The 24,060-nt window shown below is 42.6% G+C and overlaps 1 protein-coding gene and 1 long non-coding RNA gene across 22 annotated transcripts in view; both read right to left on the bottom strand.

The window, feature by feature from the left end:
- fat3a (FAT atypical cadherin 3a) overlaps positions 1 to 24,060 on the bottom strand; it is a 359,084-nt gene that overhangs the window by 134,041 nt on the left and 200,983 nt on the right. For 19 of the 21 annotated variants that reach the window (XM_036133269.1, XM_036133270.1, XM_036133266.1 and 16 more), the window contains 5 exons: positions 16,663 to 16,873; positions 13,851 to 16,579; positions 12,362 to 13,733; positions 10,554 to 10,750; positions 9,497 to 9,650 (listed from right to left, as the gene is read on the bottom strand). In XM_036133269.1, the coding sequence (XP_035989162.1) occupies positions 9,497 to 9,650; positions 10,554 to 10,750; positions 12,362 to 13,733; positions 13,851 to 16,579; positions 16,663 to 16,873 (4,663 nt within the window). Of the gene's footprint in view, positions 1 to 9,496; positions 9,651 to 10,553; positions 11,508 to 12,361; positions 13,827 to 13,850; positions 16,580 to 16,662; positions 16,874 to 24,060 lie in introns of those variants that run through there. The other 2 variants (XM_036133271.1, XM_036133272.1) reach the window with 2 other exon arrangements.
- Positions 46 to 3,119, bottom strand: LOC118561286. The gene is made up of 2 exons (XR_004929919.1): positions 1,208 to 3,119; positions 46 to 652 (listed from the first exon to the last, which is right to left on the bottom strand). It is a non-coding gene; the product is annotated as an uncharacterized LOC118561286 (long non-coding RNA).

The following is a 24,060-nucleotide window of genomic DNA, read 5'->3' as shown; positions in this document are numbered from 1 at the left end:
CTGCTGCTTTTTGTTTCAGACTATGTAGACCACTGTTTCAAGATGCTGCTAGCAGAGCTGGAGAAAATAAAAACTAAGCAACTTGATGCAGCATAAGAGCCCCCATCACTGACAAGTTCATTTGTGAGACCAACAAAGGAAGATGCCATCAATCTCTCATTCAGTCGATTTTAGAAAAGACCATGAAATCATTTTATTAGTATTTGCTTATATTACATAATAACCACAACAATTTTGTTTACATGCATGTTTTAAATTTTATTCTTTCAGCTTGGGAATTTTTTATTAACTACTAACAGGTGACCTCTAAAGGTAAAGTCATCTTCTTGTCCTGGGGGTGGGAAGTGGGCCCTTATACAGCTCACGAGGGTATCACAACCCTGGTATCTTTGCCTAAATAGTCCCAACACCATCTCACAAATTGTCTATAGGCTATATGCTTATGCAGTTGCTTGTATTGGGACCAAGCAACCTGCAATGTCCAAGCATTTAGACACACCGCTTCCATGCCAGGATGGTCTGTGATACAGCCAGGGATTTCTCCATCCATCTCCTCTCTGGCTTCTTCAATCTTAGCAACAACCAAGCCCATTTCCTGGCAACAGATGCACTCTCCCGCATAATCCATTATTGGCAGTGAGAACAGGAACACCTAAAAAATAAGATTGATTAATTGTATGTTTGTATATGAATTACACACAATAACTGATTTGCTAAATTCACTATTAATGCATTTATGGTAAGTTGGAAACAGATTTACATTAGGAAATCTTTAGCCCTCAATATTACTCAGTGTATATTTTTGATATATTATTATTTTTGACTTTTGTTATACTAGTATGTAGGTAGGCTAAATATTATATGTACCGATACTGTTTATAAATTGTTGTCAAGTGATTCTTTATGATAAGTAACACCTCATCATTGGGCCTAACTAGGCCATGGCATAAATTCATTTTTAGTTGTGAATAAATGCTCATTCATTTTAAATAAATTTTGTCCTCATCCCTTTATTTAAGATAAGATAAGATAGACTTTACTGATCTCACAGTGGAGAAAATCTGAAAAAAAAATTTTCACAGGGTAACTAAATTTCGCACAACACTGGCATTTTAGTCATTAAATATCTATGGTGCCTAAAAGAAAATGATGTCAACATGTGAAAAAATATTTGAACTGCATAGTTAAAAGACAAAACGTGTCCTACCATTCATCTAATCTCCCGACGTGCAATCTCCACTCCTTGACCGATTTGGTAGGCTGTCCGTCCACTGCCTTCTCTTCATCTTAAACTTTAGGGTCGAACATGTGAGGCTCCAGACACAATTATTCTTCCTCCGATACATCAGAATGGTCACCTGGTAGGAATCGCTCGGTTGAAGTCGAAATTTCGCTTTCAGATTTCTCGTTTTGGCTATCGCATGTAGTGCTGTAATCCGCCATGTTGAGATGAACGTTCATGTTCTGACGTCACGACTTCTGGGTTGGAGGACACTTGAAAAGTGATCAGAATCTTTTCCGATTTTCTCTTAAATGTGAAAATTAAAAAAAATTTGGTGGTATATTTATTTGTTCATATTTTGCCGAATATATACGTAAGGTTAAGCTAAACTGACGGACGCTTCATAACCGGTTTAAAATTGGAATTGTGTGTATTATCAATGAAACAAATGTTAGATGAATGAAACAAGTTTAAAGTCTCAAATTTGTTTTATCTAGAGCTGTATGGGGCAGTTAAATGAACAGGGGGAGATGTTTTTAAAGAGAAACAATGGTTTACTGTTCACAAGATGATCTTACAGTTTAGAGGTTTGTTTCAAACAGCCAAACGGGGATATAGAATACAACCAGGGTCAAGTAGATAAACGCTCTGTTAAAACCAACAGAAATGATTAAAATAGGCAATTAACGGTGTTAGAATTGCTCTTCGCTCTAGGCAAAAGGAGTGTTCAGTAGAAGTCTGGTTTGATGCACATTAAGCTGAAACTGATTCACATAACTACTTCCTGTCTCCTCCCTAGGCTACACCTACTTCCTGAATATCAACCAATTACGACTTGGTGTGCTCTGGGGCAGGTACACACTTCCTTTTTCTCAGCTGAGCTTTTCAAAATAAGACAGAAGATATGTAGGAATGCTTCTGATTAAAATCACAATGGAATTCTGTAAATACAGAGTGGAGTATTCTTTTACAAACTTAAGGGCTTACTGTTCGGGGTTTTCAGAAACGTGAAGTATTTTAGAGCTGGTGCAGCAAGAAGTTTCCGAAAGGTTTTAATACAATTGTTAGTGCGAATGCAATAATTTTATTTTCATTAAGTTACATGCATTTAGTCTGTTCCAAGAGCTGGCTTGCAGGAAAGTTCTATTGTTTTAACTTCACACAGGAAGAACAAATGCTTCTCCCAGATAAAAAATGTCTTGCCTTATCCAGCTGTGTATGTCAATCCTACACCTCTTTGTGTGCCGACTGCCATGTTATAAATTCCCGAACCCCCCTGTCCCTTCTTCGAAGTTGATAATAAAGGCAGAGAGAAAGAGGTGGCTCGGGGCAGATGAGCCAGACTGTCAGGGAGCGTGGTTCTCCATTTGGCTGATCGGCCCTCTTCTGCAGAACAGTCTAAACTTGTGTTTGTGTGGTTTTCTTTGTAGGATAATAAGGGGTTATTTATCATAACCCTATCAACAATTCTTTGTTGAGACTGTGCATTAAATGAGGTGAGATGAACCTTGACACAGTAGCCATGAAATGAATAAGATGATAAAATGATGTTGCAGAGAACTTTCAACTGTCAGACATTGAAAGGTGAGACACACATTAGAGGAATTTGGTTAAGAATTACGGATAGAAACTGCTGCAGATTTGAACTTTAAGATTTCTCCTTTAATATAAGTCATGCAGGAAGTAATAATTACAGTGCAGAATTTTAAGCTAAGAGCTAAATAATTGTGCACAAGAATATCTTGGATGTGAAAGTATTTGAAGGACGTTTTTAATAAATGACACATCAATGGGAGTTTGATAAGAATACTAATAGCACTTTTGTCTCTGTTTCCGAACAGAATTCAATTCAATTCAGTTTTATTTATATAGCGCCAAATCATGAAACATGTCATCTCAAGGCACTTTACAAAGTCAAGTTCAATCATATTATACAGATTGGGTCAGATTATACAGATTGGTCAAAAATGTCCTATATAAGGAAACCAGTTGATTGCATCAAAGTTCCGACAAGCAGTATTCACTCCTGGGGAAGCGTAGAGCCACAGGAAGAGTCATCTGCATTGTACATGGCTTTGCTGCAATCCCTCATACTGAGCAAGCATGAAGCGACAGTGGGAAGAAAAACCACCCATTAACGGGAAGGAAAAACCTCCGGCAGAACCGGGCTCAGTATGAACGGTCATCTGCCTCGACCGACTGGGGTTACAGAAGACAGAACAGAGACACAACAAGAGAAACAAAAAAGCACAGAACCACACATTGATCTAGTAATCTGTTCTACATTAGATGGAAGTAGCGGGTGAGCCGTCTTCTCTGGATGATGTCACAGTTAACAGAACGCCAGACCAGGTGTACCTACTATGAAGAAAAAGAGAGAGAGCAAAAAGTTAAAAGCTGAAATGACGACAGTCATTTCAATGTAATACAATGCAAAACTGGAGAACAGTAGACTGAAGAACAGTAGAAATCAGTAGAGTGAGAAAATTAGACCCTGATGTCCTCCAGCAGCCTAGGCCTATCACAGCACAACTATAGAGATAGCTCAGGGTATGAGCCACTCTAACTATAAGCTTTGTCAAAAAGGAAAGTTTTAACATTAGTCTTAAAAATAGATAGGGTGTCTGCCTCACGGACCAAAACTGGGAGTTGGTTCCACAGGAGAGGAGCCTGATAGCTAAAGGATCTGCCTCCCATTCTACTTTTAGAGACTCTAGGAACAGAAGACAAAGCCTTGTGTCTACCAAACATCTTCACGGAGCGTTTTACTGGGAATAAAATACTCTTTGCCCGAGCCAGGACTGAACAATCTTTGCCATCCAGCTCAATCGTCTTGTTCAAGCGGAGGAGCAAGAAAAGGACTTGGGAGGAACAGACCAGAGAACTATGATTTCTTGTTCAGAAACGGAGAACAGTTGCCTGAGAACCCTGAGCAGACCACTTAGGTGTGATTAGATTCACATGTGCCAGGTGCTCTGAATGGCCTGAAGGCTTTCTTTACTTGCGTTATTTACGTACAGACTCATTTTATATTGTGTTACTGTTTTTTTTCAGCCTTTCTATTCCGCTAACTTCCATGATCATGTTTGATTTTATGTGTTATGACATCTACACTGCTGTGTTGCATTAAGTTGATCAGTATGGTGTTATGATAAAGAATGGAAACTTTCTGCTTCAGACCCACACACCAAGTAACCTGACTCAAGCCAGACGCGTGTCGCTCTGTCTAGCTCCACTCACATACATCTGGGACACCACCATAGGAATTGCCTTTATTGAAGGCTGGGCCTTATCAAAAATTCTTGCATATGACTGGATAAGCCACTTGTCTGTCATCTTTATTGACGTGCTATTTCAACCACTCACACCGAAGCCAACCCGTGACGCTGATGAGAGCGACGCAGGAAGAAAACTTGCCAAATCCGGTCGGGAGAAGGGAGAAAACATGGTTTCCACCAACAAAAGCCTTCAGAGCCGTTCTCTGATGTTCTTTTAATGAAACAATATTAGGTAGATTAGACAACACGGAAGAAATAGCAGCATCAATGTTTGCTTCCTCGACGAGCCGCCATTGCTATCAAAACAGTCTCACGTCATGGTTGCGTCTCCACTACGTCACATCTATGAAATTCCAGCCCTGCGTCCTGGTTGGCCAGACCATAAAATTGGTTGGAGAAATCACTTTCTATGAGCGATGTCCCAGATATATGTGAGTGGAGCTAGGCAGAGCAACATACGTCTGGCATGAGTCAGGTTACACACCAAGACCCATAGTTTATGAAATATTTTACTTTAAGAACCTGTCATGTTATATGAACCCGAACACAACCACACACAAGCAGAGCTAGTTTAATCAAAATCAGATATACTTTAATAATCCCAGAGGGAAATTGCTGTTTCAGTACCATCACCATAACATAAACATCACAAACATTTCAGGGGGGAGACGGTTCACTGAGGCCGTGCTGCCAAGGACACCACTGTGTCCACAAGGCGCTGCCCTTGGAAGATTACAACAACATGGGGGAAGTGGAGGGAGAAAAAAAGACAGATGCTTGACAATTTATGCTCTCACGAATAAAGAGTGAAGCATCCGACAAAAAACCTCATTGCACGAGAAGCACAAATAACACGAGACACATATATGCAGAAGGTCAACATTTGAGACTGGTCAGGTGAAGTTCATCTGTATTTGTGAGCATCAGTTATGTGTGTCTGTATGATTGAAAATGTTTATATTTCCGTGGAGCTCTCCAGAGGCCATTTGTCCTTGGTCTTATCCGGCAGCCAACAGTTCAGAAAAACATCCACAGATGTCAGCAGGGAAGTTCGGGGGGTGGGGGGGGGGGGGGGGGGATTTGTGTGATGTCGCCATAACAACTCAGGGGAGAATTTGATAGTGGGAAGTCTGATTTGAAAAAAAAAAACAGAATTTGGTATGAGAAACAAGCTGAACCAACTTTTCCTTCAGCTTTTCGTTGCTGTCTCCTGGATCCAATTTCAATATTCCAATCGATGGGCTAGTTAACGTTCACACTTACAGGTTTTATCCCATCTCACCACCTCTGTGTACCACCACTGCAGTCAGCTTATCAAGCTTACAGTTCTGTTCATTCATCGCCTTAGTGATCACGTCGACTGCCGCCGGCAGTCTCATTAAGGCCATGTTGACCGCCAGCAGCTTCTGAAGGTGCTGATATATTAGATATCCTCCGAGACCAAAAAGAAGGAATCCAAGTATCGTAAATCTGAATAAGTAGACATCTTCGACGTCCTCAACAGAAAGAACTGAGAGGCACACCATGGACCATTTCTCCCACGGGTCCAAGATGTATCCCGCAAAAACAGTTCCGTCGGGACAGGCACGCTCCCTGATCCTTTGCTTTCCAGTTGAAAAAAGTTTATCAATAGCGTTGAGAGACCAGCTGATGTTTAGAGAGTTTATTGAAGGTGGTGGATAGTGGAGGATGAATAAACCAACAGTCTGTCCAGGGCTGGAGCAGGAGGCTGTTAATGGCTGGAGCTGGCAAGCAGGATGGAGCCGGAGCACTGAGGTAGCAAGACCAGCAGCACCGCAAAGTGGAGACTTGGAGCCAGAACCACAGCAGGAAAAGCAGCACGACTGGGTGAATACTTGCAGGACCGGAGTGAGAGCAGGACCAGAACCACAGTAGGCAGGCGGAGATGAAGGGAACTCCGGCTGGACAAGAACAGGTGAGGTGAGGAGTCATCAGCAGTATTGAGCAGAAACCAACAGAACGAACCGACAGGGAAGAGCTAACTGAAGGGAGGTTAAATAGGGAGGATGACAGGTGTGCAGAGTACTGGCTTAATTAGAGACTGACAGGTGTAGATGATTACTGAGGTCTGGAAACGGAGCTTGTATGGAAGGTGGAGACTGCCAAGAATGTCCATGGTGCAGCAGGCAAAGCTGCACCATGACAAAACCAGGATCTAATTGGCACCAAAGATCCTTAAAATACAGGGTAATATTAATTTTTAGATTCAATACGTGGTTTTCTTGCTCAGATTGGCCGGGAGTGGAATTTCTCTGGGGTCTCATCAGTTTTTACCACCTTTTAGAGGGGATGCCGTTTTCCCCCCTAAAAAAGGCCCAGCCCGCCCTGTGATGCCCCCTACTGGGACTCCTGGATTTGTAAGGTATGAGAGTGATGGATGTTTGTCCATGGAATGGGGAGTGGAGGACTGAGTAGGAGGTTTTTCGGGGTGGGGGTAGAGTAGTCGGATTCGACCTTGGTTACTAAACAGGTTTAGCTTACCTAGTCTAATGTAAAATTTAAATATTGTGCGCATAGGAACCTAAAACAGGCATAGCTCAATTAGTTGAACCCTAAATTGTAGATAAATGCTGAGACTGTGGTCTTGAGTGATATATACTGCATTATGAATTATTCATGCCGATTGGTGCTAAATGTTTCCATTTCCATGTTTGTACAGCCCATTTCTTGGAACTGTTTTCATTGTATATCAGAGCTCTGGCTACCCCTTATGTTCCTAACAGAGCACTTCGCTCTCAGACTGCAGGTCTGCTGGTGGTTCCTAGAGTCTCTAAAAGTAGAATGGGAGGCAGATCCTTTAGCTATCAGGCTCCTCTTCCGTGGAACCAACTCCCAGTTTTGGTCCGTGAGGCAGACACTCTTGTCTACTTTTAAGACTAATCTTAAAACTTTCCTTTTTGACAAAGCTTATAGTTAGAGTGGCTTATGTTACCCTGAGCTACCTCTATAATTATGCCGCTATAGGCTTAGGCTACTGGAGGACATCAGGGTCTATTTTTCTCACCCTACTGATTTCTACTGTTTTTCAATTTTGCATTGGTTGTCATCATTTTAGCTTTTAACTTTTTTTGTTCTCTCTCTTTTTCTTCTTCATAGTAGGTACACCTGGTCTGGTGTTCTGTTAGCTGTGACATTATCCAGGGAAGACATAACACCCGCTATTACCATCTAATGTAGAACAGATTACTGGATCAATGTGTGGTTCTGTGCTTTTTGTCTCTCTTGTTGTGTCTCTGCTCTGTCTTCTCTAACCCCCAGTCGGTCGAGGCAGATGACCGTTCATACTGAGCTCGGTTCTGCTGGAGGTTTTTCCTTCCCGTTAATGGGGAGTTTTTCTTTCCACTGTTGCTTCATACTTGCTCAGTATGAGGGATTGCTGCAAAGCTATGGACTATGCAGACGGCTGTCTCCATGGCTCTACGCTTCTTCAGGAGGAGTGAATGCTGCTTGTCGAGACTTTGATGTAATCAACTGGGTTACATTAGGACATTTTTGACCAATGTGTATAATCTGACCCAATCTGTATAATCTGATGGAATTTGATGTTGGAAAGTGCCTTGAGATGACATGTTTCATGAATTGATGCTATATAAATAAAATTGAATTGAATTGCCAACAAACTTGATGAGATCCAGTTAATGAAGGAGGCTGATGGAGGAGCACCATCAGTCACCATCGTCCTGTAGCTCTGCGAAGTGACTTCTTTCTTGAAAAAGGTAAACGCCAACAAGACCGCAGGTCCAGACATGGTGTCAGCCGAGATGGTTAAATTGTCTAGGCTGCCAGCTAGAAGGGGTCTTTCTAGACATCTTCAGCCTCTCCCTACAGCTCTCCACGGTTCCTGCCTGTCTGAAATCCTCCGTTATCGTGCCTGTCTCCAAGAAATGAATCATCACCTGCCTCAATGACTATCATCCCATCGCTCTGACCTCCATCATCATGAAGTGCTTCGAGGGGATCCTCCTAAAGTACATCAAGGATGCCATCCCTGCTGGCCAAGACAGGCTGAAGTTTGCCTACAGGGAGAATCGCTCCACAGAGAATGCTGTCTCGTTAGCACTCAACTAAGCTCTGACTCATTTGCAGCAGCCCAACACCTATGTAAGGATGCTCTTCATGGATTTCAGATCAGTATTTAACACCGTGCTACTAGACATGCTGGCTCGAAAGCTCAACAACATCGGACAATCCACACCTCTCTGCTCCTGGATCAGTGACTTCCTCACCAACAGACCCCAGGTGGTGAGGATAGAGAAACACACATCTGCTCCACTGATCCTCAACACAGGAATGCTGAAGGGCTGTGTCCTTAGCCCAGCCCTCTTCACCCTTTTCACTCAGGGCTGTTCTGCTGTCCACCCCACAAACACAGTGGTGAAGTTTGAGGACAACACCACTGCAGTGGGTCTTATCTCCAACAGTGATGAGTCCCACTACAGGGATAAGGTCAGCAATCTTGCACAGTGGGGCTCCAGGAACAGTCTGATCCTGAACACCAGTAAGACCAAGGAGGTAATACTAGACTACAGGAGGTCCAGGAGGACTGAAGACGCTCCTCTCTACATACAGGGGAAGGTGGTGGAGCACGTGGACAGTATTAGGCTCCTGGGCATTGACATCTCCTCTAACCTCTCCTGGACTGCAAACACCTCCCACCTGGTAAAGAAGGCCCAACAACAACTCTTCTTCCTCAGGAAACTGAAAAGGTCTGGACTTCCCACTAAACTGCTAAAGAACTTCTATAGAGCCCTTAATCGTAACCATTTGGAAACATTTTTGATTTTGCTTTTCTTTGATTAGAATAACTTATGATCAATTATAATATCCAGTTATAACTATTAATAATATTCCCACTTAAATAGGTTAAATTGCACAAAATCACTTTGGATGGTTTTGTGCATGGATAATGCTACATGAAGAAACTTGACTTGCTTTGGCTCACAACTGCGTTTCCAAACTGACCCAGTAGACATACCTGTGTATGGATCCATGCTGAAGTCCTGGGATCCAGTACCATATAGAGAGTACTTGAGCTGAGCGTTGCTGCCTGTGTCTGCATCTGTAGCGCCAACCCTCAGCAACACACTGTTTATTGGGAGGTCCTCTGGAATGCTGGCTGTATATACCACCTGCAATAACATATACACACATAAAAAAATTATAAAATTACCAAACGTTTTTTTTAAGTATCAATTTTTGTTATCGACCCAATACTTGTGACTGTTTATTTGTGGCAGAAAACAAAGAAGCAATGTACAACTTTAACGTTGCCATGACATCATTATCAACTACCATTTGATGTAGAGGATCATACCGCATATATACATTCTCCAGAGAATTTCATTAAAAAATAACGTCAGCTTGTTGTTTTGTCAGGCCAAATGTCCTTCATGATATGCAGCTCTACCAAGTTGACAGTGCTCTGATTGGCCACAACAATATTTGGAAAACCAGGCAGCTGCACCAGCACCTGCACCTGCACTGCAGTACCGCAGCTCACTGTGGCTGCACTGCCGTGATACCGGAATATGTAGCTGGGAGCCAGCTCCACCGTAGTACTGCATGGAGAACTTGCTGACAGCGAAACATTATGCAGCTGGCTGCCAGCTCTTCACCACGGTGACAGCAGTTTGCCGTCAGTCAGCTGGATTTTTCCAGTTACAAACACAGTGATTGCTACCTGTACCAGCTGATACAATAAGGCTTATGTGGGGCTGCTCCTCCATTGATCAGTCAAATATGCTAGCGCAACTCACAGCCGGTGCATCAGCTGGGGGGAGGAGGGAAGGGGGAAGGCTGTTTGCTTGATGGTGTGCTCTGATTGGAGAATATGAATTACATAGAAATAAAACCTACGTAGAAAAATACACTGTTTTGACCATTTTTGAGCAAAGTAGCTAAGCTGACCGCCCCGCAGGTACTTTGGTATTCACTGTTAACATTTATATGGCCTCATCAGCAAGAAGATCATATTATACCCCCCAAAACCTCATAAAATTTTCATTTGTTGTCATGGCTCTTTTAACATTTACCTGGTCACAAATGGGGTTGTTGTCATTGGTGTCTATCACCGTCACCTCCACAATTGTGTGGGAAACAAAAAGTCCATCACTTGCAGTGACATTGATGATGTAAAGGTTGCGCTCCTCTCTGTCCATTGGCCCTTTTACATACATCTTCCATTCACCTTGAACCAAGCCGAGTGCAAATACACCTCTGTAATTCCCACCTGGAAAACACAAAGCCCGAAATTGTTAACCATTCCCAATGAATTGAAGAAAGGTATTTGTTTTATCTAAGGGTAATTTATATCCAGTCCTTTGCCAGTTTCATTCAAAACCATTAAATCAGTATAGTTAAATCTCTAACAATGTAGAGAATGTGGTCTTACATATTGTTTCCTGTTCTGTATCTTCAAAAATGCTGTTGAATATTCTTAATAGATGCCTGTGCAAATTCTCTGTTTTTTGGGTCATGACCCAGACAGTTGCCTCCGATTTAAGCCTGATTGCTATTCCAAATAGCTATTTTGATTTCAAATGACAAATGGATGTAAATGTCTTGTACTTGTATCGCACTTTATCAAGTCCAACGGCCCCAAAGCGCTTTACACTACAATCAGTCATTCACACCTCTGACTGGGGTGAGCTATGTTAGAAGCCACAATGGTGTGCAGACTAACAGATGTAAGGCTGCCCTACATCAGTGGCACCAATGTATGGCCAATTGGTCAAAGTGGGGGACCGACCCGGCAAATCACCAATTGCAGGACAGACTCCCTAACTCCTGCGCCACCTGAATGAATAATTGCTGCACAGTTACCTTGTAACTGTGCAGAGCCATTGCTATGATAAAGTGACATCTTTAAATAATGCCATTAATACTATCAAATAACCTATTTTTCTATTTTGGTAATAGACCATTGTTTAATTAAATTCAATTACATCTTATTTATAAAGTGCATAATTCACAACATGTCATCTTTAAAGGTTTGGCATTTTAAATGTTCTAAAAATATGAAAACAACTAAAATACTTCCTTAAATATGGTTAAATAAACCATTTAAGAAATTATAGGCCTGTATCTCTTTTTTAAGAAAAAAGTGTAAATTGGACTATTTCCTTTCAATCAAAGTGTCTTACTAGGTAAAAGGTTTTGTTCTTTTTCAGTCTTATCTTTGATGGCATAGTACTTTAAATTCAACTGTGTATGAATGGTGTTCAGTGCAAGGCTCTGAAAACAGGTTTGTCAATTTGTTCATTTGTCATATAACAGCAGTTTGACCACTTGTTTTTTTTTCTGCCATAATGTTACCTTCTGCACAGAAGTTACTTACGATGCAGTTGTCACTGCCACTGTCTTAGACAAATTAATTTTCTAAATTCTTGTTTATCTAACAATTTTACTGAGTCGTACAATCCAAGTGGAGCCAGTGAAAGTCCAAACCTCTGCCTGGTTGAACTGCTGTAGTAGGAGCTTAAGAGACATGTGCTAAAATAAATGCCCACCAAACCATACAGTCATTGTAATAAAGAACAGTCTCTGTGAGGGTTTAATTGTGTTTAGTGATCGTGGAATACCAGATTCTAAAATATATTATTCAGCCCTGAAATACACAAAACTACACACAACAGAGTCCAATCTGTAATTTTGTACTGTATAAGACTAAAGCTAGAATCATATTGCAGCCAAAAGCATAGGTATATCCCAAAAGGGTACATATGTACAAAATACATGGAATTTCTGAATGCAAATGGAGTACACTTACATGGCTGTAATTTTACGATGACTGTGTGTGATCATGGAGTGTACTTTTCTTAATGGTTGCTTGAATACTCACCAGTTATGACATAGGTGACATGGCGATTAACAGCAGAGCTGTCATTATCCTTTGTATTCAGCACAGCCACCACCTCGCCTGGGGGGACACCCTCCTGAACTGAACTGAAGTAATGGTTCTCCATGAATATGGGGGGGTTGTCATTGATGTCTGTCACTGCCACTGTCACAGTGCTGGTACTGGAAAAAGTCAGGGTCTCTCCAAGGTCTGATGCTACCACTGTGAATATGTAGGAGGGATTGGACTCATGGTCGAGTTCTTTGCATGAAACAATCCAGCCGGTATTACTGTCTATGCTAAAAGTTTGTTCTAATGTTTTAGACTTTTCCTCTTCTTGTATTGATGTCCCAAGCCTGTATGTTACTTGACCATTGGCTCCTGAGTCCGGGTCGTAAACTTTGACCTGAATAATGCTGGTTCCAACTGTCATTCCTTCCATAACAGTTGCCACATAAGAGTTGGTGTCGAAGGATGGTTTATTGTCATTAAGATCTAAAACTTTGACCTCCACATCAACACAAGTCACAGCATCCAACTTATTCTGGTGCGCAGTAGCAGTGATTTTGAAGTTAAATCCTTTCATTACCTCATGATCCAAGGGCTTATCAAGTTTAATCACCCCTGTATGTTTTTCTACTAAAAATACCCCATCTAGGTTGTTTTCACTATTTTCTCCATTAACTATGGTAAAGCTAAGTAAAGATGGGTTGTATCCAGGAGGAATCTTGACGTGAACCCTCCCAATGACTGAACCTATGGGTGTATTCTCAGGTATGCTAAATGAGTAATGGTGCTGACTGAAGTCAGGAAAAAAAGCTTCAGGAGACAGAACATGAATGTAAACAGGAACCAAAGAGTGTCTAACTGGATTTCCTCCATCTTCAGCCTTTACGAAAAAGGATAAAATTGAGTTTCTTAAGTGGCTGAAGCTGCCTTTGGTTACCATCCAACCACTCTCTGGGTCTATGTCCAAAATGTCTGCTACAGGGACCCGTGCCTCACTGTAAAGTGAAAATGTTATCTTGGCATTAGTGCCATAATCAGGATCAATAGCCTGAATCTGTGTTATCAAGAACCCCTTGGGCACATCAAATTTGAGTGTTGCTCGGTACTCTGTGGCACTAAACTGGGGTGCATTATCATTTACATCTAAGATAGTAAGCTGTATTGTGCAATAGGAAACACGCCCTCCTGGATCCTGAGCGGCCACTGTAAGAACTATGTCCAAGTTGGAAGGGTCCTCACGGTCAAGTTTTTCTGTTGTGCTTATTTGACCTCGAGCATCAATGCTAAACAGGTCATTACCAACATCATTAACAAATGAATAAGTTACGTGGCCAAATACTCCAGGGTCTGTGTCCATTGCCCTCACCTGGAATGTAAAGAATTTCTTTTGTAAAAAGACATTCAAAGTTTTCTTTCTCATAAAAAATTAGACAGTAATAAATGCAAATATATTTGAAGTTTAGTTAATCTCAGAAACACCTACCTGAATTACATTTGTTCCCACAGGAGCATTCTCTTTCAACTCTGCCTCAATCGTATTCTGTTCAAACACTGGATTGTGCAGATTGGCCCCAAAAACTTTAATATGAACTTGAGCTGTGCTGGTAAAAACTCCATCAGAAACGGAAACGTTGAGGCTGTAAGCAGCCTCCATTCTTTGCCTGCGATGGCTGGACAACATGATGATTCCCGTTTTTCTTTCCATGACAAAATCCATTTTTTCATTTCCTGACAAAATGCTGTACACCAACTTGTCAAAATCTGAACGATCAGCATCTGAGGCTTGAACACAGGTTATAAAGTGTCCTTTTGGTGCTAACTCACTCACATATGCCTCATAGAGAAGCTGGCTAAAAACTGGAGGATTGTCATTCATATCTTTTAGCAGAACCAACACTGGTACTTCAGAGTATAATGATGGAAAACCATTATCTGTGGCCCGGACGATAAAGTCATACTCTGATACAAGCTCATGGTCTAGGTTTCGTGCTGTAAGGATCAATCCACTGCTACTATCAATGTGAAAATAATCTGTGCTGTTATGCTCTTTGGAGAATATCTGATAGGCAACAACATTGTTCTTCTCTGAGTCCTTGTCTGTGGCAACAACTTGAAGGGCTGGAGTCCCAATCATAACAGTTTCAGACAAAACAATCCTGTAGGATATCTCTTTAAAGACAGGTGCGTTATCATTTATGTCTTGGACCAAAATATCTACATCAACTTCTGCATGGGAGCCGGTTAGGTAGTTTGTAGCTCTGATGGTCAGGCGATAACATGCCGTTTCTTCATAGTCTAATGAATTAATTACACTTATAACTCCGGTATCAAACCCAATACTAAACTGGAGAAATGCATCGCCATCAACAATAGTGTAGATTATGTTTTTTCCATCAGGACTGGTGGCATTGATGCCCAGAATTGGTGTGTGTACATCCACATCCTCATTCACAGAAACAAAGTAAAATGATTTGTCAAAGACAGGCATGGCTTTGTTGACTACAGTGATGGGAAAGGTAATGCTAGATGACAGGGGAGGATCACCACAATCTTTGGCATGTATCACTATTTGGTACTCCACATTGGACAAATCTGACTCAAAAGTCCTCTTGAGGCTAATGGTACCTGTCTGTTGGTCAATCTTAAAGTGGCCATGATCATCTTTGAGAAAGTATGTCACCTTTCCATTAATACCTTTGTCAGCATCCACTGCAGAGACTCTGAAAATTGGTAATCCGGACTCAGCTTCTACTTGAACAGCTGCATAATATGGAAGTCCAACAAACACAGGGGAATTATCATTTAAGTCTTCAACTTGAACTTTAACCAGAACTCTGGCCACATGCTGATGATCATGTTCCCGTCTTGCTTCTACAATCAGTTCATAGAGGTCCTGTTCTTCTCGATCAAAGGGTATTCCTGTGGTTTGGATGACACCAGATGTTGGACGAATTTCAAACATTGTACCAGCATTCAAGATGGTGTGCATCAATGGCTCATTGAGACGGTTTCCTACAGCACTGACCACAGCCACTGTGGTGATATTTGACTCATTCTCCTTAATGGATGAGATGTAAACCCTCTGGGAAAAACTTAGACCAGAGTCCAGAGCCTCTTTGACAATTATAGTCACAGGAACAGTGCTTGAAAATTTGCCATCTGAAACTCTGACATTGAAGTGAAAAAGATCTTTGGAGAAGTTACTGTTTTTGACTAAGACAATCCCACTGTAGGATTTGATGGAAAAATTCTCCAACACTCCATCAGCCAAAGAATATGTAAGGTCTGTTGGAACATCAGTATCAGGGTCTATAGCTGATACCTGTAGAACTTCTACTCCAACATAGGTGGGGAGTAGCAGAACAGTTTTATAAGTATTCTGTTTAAAGAGAGGAGGTGAATCATTTGTGTCGATCACTTGAATGGTCACATCAGTTAGACTGTCTGCTGTTAGTTGTGGCCTACCATTGTCCCTCACATGAACATGGAAATGGAAGGATGAAAATGTCTCATGATCAAGATTGGCAATTGTTCTAATGGATCCAGTTACAGAGTCCACAGTGAAGAATGACTTTGCAGTCTCCTCAACAATTTGGTAGACCAACAAAGCATTTTGGTTGGAGTCAGCATCATGTGCTTTGATTACTAGAGGTAGGTTTTCTGAATTCAAGACCACACTGTTGATTGGTGCTAATTCACAAATAGTGCCATGATAGTGATGCTGCTGAAACACAGGTGGATTGTCATTCTCATCCACTATCTGAATTACCAGGCTAACATTGGAGGCCATACCAGCCATGTTGGTGGCTTGCACTATAAGGGTATAAGAAGCTATATTCTCATAGTCAAGAGGCTTTTGAGTTGTAATGACTCCACTATATTGATTAATTTGAAAAACGTGTTCCGTGTTTCCTTGTTTGATGTCGAAAGTGAGGGTAGACTGACTGACAGCACTGATTGTGGTTACAGAGGTCCCAATAATAGCATTCTCTCTGATCTCAGTCTGGTATTCAGGTTGATGGAACCTTGGACAAGAATTGTCAGAGAGAGTGATGGCTATGCGCACTATTGTGGTAGCAGATAGTGCAGGGGTGCCATTGTCAGTGACTCTGACACTAACAACATAGTGTCCTATACTTGATATGTCCAAGTGACGTGCAACACGAAGTATTCCCAGAACCGGTTCAAGATTAAATGCATTCCCAGTATTCCCTGTTGGGGAAAACAACTATAATTAAAATGTGTTAAAAATATTCATTTATAGGATTGAGTTTTCATTTGTTACAGTTGCTTACCTGCTTCAATGAAATAGTGCAGTTCAGCATTCTTGCCTTTATCTTTGTCCAGAGCGGTAAGCTGAACTACAGCTGATCCCACTGCAGCTGATTCATAAACTAAGCCTTCATAGAGTGCACTGGTAAAGAAGGGTGCATGATCATTTATGTCTTCCACCTCTATCAGTACACGAGCAAAATTCTTTCTGTATGGAAACTCTTGGTCCTTGACCTGGAGAGGGGAAAATAGTAAAACAGAGTTAATAGATGCATAAAAGAAGAAGAATGACCATTACCAGTAAACTGTGTATTATAGAAACCACAGTAACAATTTGGACTTACATGTGACCTCACACACACACGCGCGCACACACACACGCATACAGGCCGTTAAGACCAAGGATTACAGTAGGAAGGTCAGTGACGTTTAAAGGGTTAGGTTCTAAAACAAAGCTTTGTTAATGCCATCATCTAAACATGGAAAGAGGGTGAAGTAACTGTGGATAAGAAAGGGAAGACAATTCAAAGTGGGTAATGTTCACAAGTTTTTTGAATTTCGTTGTTTCTGGAAACGTTGAACTCATCAGCATCCCATAATACTCTCTTTGATGCAACTCTATATTGCTCAACTAATCATAGTTTGCTTTCTCTTCAGTACAGTTATAGCGCATCGGTAATCAACAGATTCTATCCATCAGAGGACAACACCTTTCTTCCTCTTCATTAAAGACTCTTGTGATTTCATTTCAGCAACGTTTATGCGTCCATGAGACTAAATTTTCCTTTTTTATTGTCTGGTTAAGTGATAAAATATTGGGCATTCTTTAGTTCCCTGTTCAAAGTAAAATGATATGTTACTTGAATAAAATGTTTAATTTTGTATGTTTTCAACATAATAATCATTCTTATCACGATATCTATCCCTTAAGATGTGTGTGTGTGTGTGTGTGTGTGGGGGGGGGGGGGGTGGGTCAAAGGCAGTTGGAATTTTCAATATTTGGTGAAATTGACACAAACAGCAGTATTTTTCTTTTATTGCACCCCAAGTTTATAGGCTAGGCCATTCTCAATAATTCTTTCACTATCTTGATTCCATTTACATTTCTGTTTACATTGAATATTCATCTGTGCTTCTAGATAGATTGCATTTGCTTTGCATTGCTTGTTTGATTACATGTTGTTTTTTATTTCTGAAGACCGGAGCTCGGTACTGCCCACATCGGAGCTCAGCATCGCTCTGTTTTGAAAAGAGAACTTACACTACCCACTACATACATCACATACTTACGGTGGCCCTGAGGTGCAAAGCACTACATTAACAAAAGTGCTACAACATTAAGGAAAGCGCTACAACATTAAGGAAAGCACTTCAACATTAACGGAAGCGCTACAACATTAAGGAAAGCGCTACAACATTAACAAACCGGAAGAGGTACGTCCCAGTGGGAGACCTAAGAAATCGCTGATTGGACTACAGCTTGTTTTTACTTTTGAACCGGATGTTATTCTGGATTTACTGTGTTTTATAAAAACCTGAACGTTCTTGGTGATCCAAACCGTAAGATGCAGTCTAAAACGCCACTTAGTCTGTTTATAAGTTTCGTTTTTATTATTTATGCTTTTTTTAACTACGTATGCTGTGTTTCTGTACCTCAACGCTCTCGTCTGCTCCTCTCCCTTCCCTCGGACCCAGGGGCTTTTATCAGCGGCCAGCCCTATCACTAAGTTTAATGTCTTTCCACTGCTACCAAAATGTCCCAATTAAAATCAATGGTAGAGTCAGTAGCTGTGTTTCATGCTCTTTTCTTTTTAACGACACAGAACCAGTGGCGCTTCGATGGGCTGCTGTCCGTCCGTCCGTCCGTCCTCTTCTGCTTATCCGGGGTCGGGTCGCAGGGGTAGCAGCTTCAGTAGGGAGGCCCAGACGTCCCTCTCCCCGGCCACTCGGGCCAGCTCCTCAGGAGGAATCCCAAGGCGTTCACAGGCCAGCCGGGAGACATAGTCCCTCCAGCGTGTCCTGGGTCTTCCCCTGGGCCTCCTCCCGGTGGGACTTGCCCGGAACACCTCACCAGGGAGGCGTCCAGGAGGCATCCTGACCAGATGCCCGAGCCACCTCCACTGGCTCCTCTCGACGTGGAGGAGCAGCGGCTCTACTCTGAGTCCTCCTCGGATGACTGAGCTCCTCACCCTATCTCTAAGGGACAGCCCAGACACACTACGGAGAAAACTCATTTCAACCGCTTGTAGCCGGGATCTCGTTCTTTCGGTCACGACCCAAAGCTCGTGACCATTGATGAGGGTAGGAACGTAGATCGACCGGTAAATCGAGAGCTTCGCCTTTTGGCTCAGCTCTCTCTTCACCACAACGGATCGGTACAGCGCCCGCTTCACAGCAGACGCCGCACCAATCCGCCTGTCGATCTCCCGCTCCATCTTCCCCTCATTCGTGAACAACACCCAGGGGTGGACTGGGACAAAAAATCGGCCCTGGCATTTTGAATTAGACTAGCCCACCACATTTTTTTTGTGTACTGAATGCATATACCAACTGTGCAATACCTTGAGGCCAGGTTAATGGAAATTAGTGAGAGTGGACACTTAAAATACTTACAAAATCTTAATTTATTAACACTGTAAAATGTAAACTCCACCACAGCACAGCAACAATTCTTAGATCAGAGAGAGAGAGAGAAAGAGAGGTGTCACAGTCAATCACACATATTATCACGTTACATCATCATAAGAAGTTATTGTAAGTTGCTTATCAGATCTATTCAGTCTTCCAGATACTGTAGGGTAACATTGGACTACTGTGCACTCACTGTGTAAAAAAGGATGCCAATGACAAAATGAACCAGAGAATAGCCTCATTTGTCATCATGGAAAGAAAGAAAATATATAATAACATAATATAAATTTTGATTTACTCAGTCATTTGTAATAAGTATTTTATTTATCTAATTTCCTAATTTTTGATCATATTTTCTTTAAAATCGCAGACTTTTCGCTATTTTTCATGTAAATCCTTGGTGGCGCTTCATAGCGAAGCCGATGAGGACGCAGCGAGCTTGGCCTCCCCTGGGATTGCGCAATCCCATGTTAACTGCGCTGACTTCCATTCTGTGAATGCATCTTCCTGTCTCTAGATCATAAATTCAATTGTTCAAACAGTTATGAACTGATTTTCCACAATTTAATATATGTAGATTACAAATTCTGTTTTGGTTATCAAACTGTGTGCAGATAACATGTTTTTGTGCTGCTGGCCGATCATAAACAGCAAAGAACTGGTTGTAGGTGAGGCCGGCAGTTCCTTGGCCGCTCGGCAAGGGGCGCTCAAGGGGCACCGCTCGTGATCCCCAAATAGTTGAGTCAAAACAAGTTATTGATGTTTTATTAGCGAGTTTTGCTAAACAAGTAAAGCACTAAAAAGACTCTAAACATACAGCTGGAACAGGACTGATCAGGGAAGGCTTTCCTTCCTGGCAGTGAGCTCCATTGAGACTGAGAGACTTTTAAAACTGAAGAAGATAAAGAGAACTTTTACCGGAAAATGAAGATATTTTTGTTCAGAAAGAGCGCCACAGGGACTTAAATTATAAGTAGAGGTAAGACAGCGATACTTATTTATGTTTTGTTTTTGTGATAAAATGTGCGTAATGTGGGTTATAGTTTTAGAATGTGTTACAAATGCTGAAATCCATCATAACTCATAAACTTACCAATCAAATGACAATTTTTTTTTCATCAAAGAATCAATATTTTTCCATGTATCTTGGTGAATTTATTTGGCTCAATCAGTCTCCTTCAGCACTTTGCAACGAGTCTACTCTGTAGAGTGTATATATTTGTAAATCTGACTCTGATGACGTCAGTGCCTCACCAGCTATGAACCCTACCGCACGTCACTCACTACAACCACCACCACCACCACCACCATATTTTACATCAGACACCGGAGCAGATGAAGGGCCTGCTGATGGGAACATGTCAGTCAGTTTGACACATTTCGCAGCGTCCGTTTGAAGAACTCATTTCTTTTTTTCGTGCAGTTTCTCTGCGCCTCCCTTGCGTTTCTTATCCATTACTACTGTGAACACCGCTGCACAAAGTTCTACATGGAGCGTGAAGGTGTTTTTCTACTTTATGATTGGCCTAGCCCTTTAGACTGTCAGGGATGATAACCAATGGGCTGCAGTAGCCTATGGTAAGGGCCGGATGATCGGAACAGACTCTTGCGCTGCTGATTTTATTTTTCTTCATGCATTATGCAAATATAACGAGGCAGATATATAAAATAATAATAATAATAATAATAATAATAATAATAATAATAATAATAATACATATTATTAATATACATGTCGGGTCTGCCGGCCCAAACAGCACGTCGGCCCACCGGGAAAATGCCCGGTATGCCCGATTACCAGTCCATGCCTGACAACACCCCAAGATACTTGAACTCCTCCACTAGGGGCAGCACATCCTCCCCAACCCGGAGAAGACACTCTACCCTTTTCCGGTTCAAGACCATGGTCTCGGATTTGGAGGCACTGATTTTCATCCCAGCCGATTCGCACTCGGCTGCGAACCGCTCCAGTGAGAGCTGTAGATCACGCCCCGATGAAGCCAATAGGACCACGTCATCCTTGAATAGCAGAGACGCAATCCTAAGGCCACCAAAATGGATCCCCTCAACACCTTGGCTGCACCTAGAAATTCTGTCCATAAAAGTTATGAACAGAATCGGTGACAAAGGGCAACCTTGGCGGAGTCCAACTCTCACCGGAAAAGAGTCCGACTTACTGCCGGCAATGCGGACCAGACTCTGACACCGGTCGTACAGAGACCTGACAGCCCTTATTAAAGGGTCCGGTACTCCATACTCCCGGAGTACCCCCCACAGGATCCCTCGGGGGACATGGTCGAATGCCTTCTCCAGATCCACAAAGCACATGTAGACTGGTTGGGCAAACTCCCATGCCCCCTCCAGAATCCTGCTGAGGGTATAGAGCTGGTCCAGTATTCCACGGCCAGGACGAAAACCACACTGCTCTTCCTGAATCCGAGATTTGACTATCCGACGGACCCTCCTTTCCACAACCCCTAACCAGGGAGGCTTAAGAGTGTGATTCCTCTGTAGTTGGAACACACCCTCCGGTCCCCCTTTTTAAATAGGGGAACCACCACCCCAGTCTGCCAATCCAGGGGAACTGCCCCTGATGTCCATGCAATGCTGCAGAGCCGCGTTAACCAACACAGCCCCACAACATCCAGAGCCTTAAGGTACTCAGGGTGAATCTCATCCACCCCCGGGGCCTTGCCACCAAGGAGCTTTTTAACAACCTCGGCAACCTCAGTACCAGAGATGGGACAACCCGACCCAGAGTCCTCAGGCTCTGCTTCCGCAATGGAAGACGTGTTGGTGGGATTAAGGAGGTCTTCAAAGTATTCCGCCCACTGAAACACAACGTCCCGAGTCGAGGTCAGCAGCACACCACCCCCACTGTAAACAGTGTTGGTACTGCACTGCTTCCCCCTCCTGAGACGTGGGATAGTGGACCAGAATCGCTTCGAAGCCGTACGGAAGTCTTTCTCCATGGCCTCTCCGAACTCTTCCCATGCCCGAGTTTTTGCCTCGGCGACCAGCCGAGCCGCCTGCCGCTTCGACTGCTGGTACACATCAGCTGCTTCTGGAGTCCCACAGGCCAAAAAAGCCCGGGGTGTGTCTCATTCCGCCTACTTCTACACTTCGAACACTTAGTTTTAAGTATGTAGTGTAGGTAACACAAAAAGTCAGTGCACTGAAAGTACCCGGATGACCCCCTAAAAACGGGCACAAAATGCAGTGCGTAAAAATGGACCCTACTCGCACTAACCAGACGCCATCTTGACTACAAACCGGAAAGGGAGGGGCTAAGGACGTCGGGAAGATGTTCCCATTTTGAAAATAATGACGGACATTTCAGCCGAGACAGCCGGAGTTGCGACACCGCAATCATATAAATGTAAGTAATGGTGGTAATACGAGGCATTGAACTCTCGTCTAATGCATCACTTACATGTCCCTCACTGACAGAAGCTGATATAATCATTTGGCGAGTTAATTAGCATAAGTTACATGTTAATGCTACGTAGCTACCTATAGCTACCTAGCACGTTAAGCCAGCCATTGAGACGAGCACGTTAGACATGTGAACTCTATCGTGTTAATTTTAAGTAACAGCAGTAATAAGCCATCCATTGGGTCGAGCACGTTATCTGTGTGAACGCTAGTAAGTTATGAAACTGGCTTCGTGACTTAGTGTTGTGCCGTTGTAATGCTGGATATCACGTATACTATTGACGGGCAAGGTGAGTTCCATTTGTCTCATCGAGGTATTTTGATCTGTTTTAGGGACCGATGAAGATACTAGGGAGCTAATCCCCTGGAATCCTTACTGGATTCGAGTAAGTACATTGCATTAACAGTTGTATTACGCTACGTTCTTCACTTCAAACTAACGTGATCACATATGCTGGTTATTGATATGATCTGCTGTTGTGTTTTTACCAGGGAATTCATTAAGAAAAAGGGGTTGGAGGGGAGGCTGGATGCCAAAGCCATCAGGAAGCGATGGGAGAATTTGGTCCAGAAATACAAGGTTAGTACAAGGTTGTTCCATACATATCTTTTTGGAAAACTCCTTTAGGATTGTTTGGGAATTTTACCTAGGGTGATTGAGAGACTTTAAACATTTGAACGGTAGTGTATATTTGTAAGTAAGAAATGTAAATACATTGTTAGTGTTTAGCATTTGATAGTGAAATAGTGCAGCTTTTTTTGTCGTTCATCCACAGGCCCTTAAGAACCCTCGTACCGGTGTTAGTACAGAGGGGGGTGAGGCCACCGCTGCTTCTTGGAAGTGGTACTCACTAATGGATGAAGCAATAGGGAGCAGGCCATCTATGGAGCTGCCTGCTCTCTTTGCTTCATCCAACCCGGAAGTGGTGAGGGCCTCAACCCCTTCTGTGGTGACACCGGTGACTCTTGAGGTGTCTACCCCAAAGAGGCGCCGGGTAGACACCGTGGCTATTGTAAAAGCCTTACAGGAAAATGAGAAGCAGGCTGATGAGTTGATGCAGGAGATGCAGAAAGAGCAGCGAAAGCAAGAGGAGAAAAGAGAGAGAGAGAGGCGAGAGAGGCTGCAGATCGCGAGGAGAGGAGGCACCAAGAGGCTGTGGAGAGGGAATAGAGGCGTCACCGTCAGAATGTAGAGAGGGAGGAGAGGTTTTTCAGGGAGATGAGGGAGAGGGAGGACAGGAGGGATAGGGAGATGGCTGCCAGGGAGAGAGAGCCGTCTGCCAGGGAGAAGCGCCTCCTGGCAATTTTAGATCTAATATCGAAAAAAATTTAGTGAATTAAATATTAAATATGTA

This window comes from Fundulus heteroclitus, unplaced genomic scaffold, assembly GCF_011125445.2.
Source record: "Fundulus heteroclitus isolate FHET01 unplaced genomic scaffold, MU-UCD_Fhet_4.1 scaffold_60, whole genome shotgun sequence".
NCBI classification, from domain to species: Eukaryota; Metazoa; Chordata; class Actinopteri; order Cyprinodontiformes; family Fundulidae; genus Fundulus; species Fundulus heteroclitus.
Note: the sequence above shows the minus strand (reverse complement) of the source record. Positions and strands in the feature narration are given on the sequence as shown.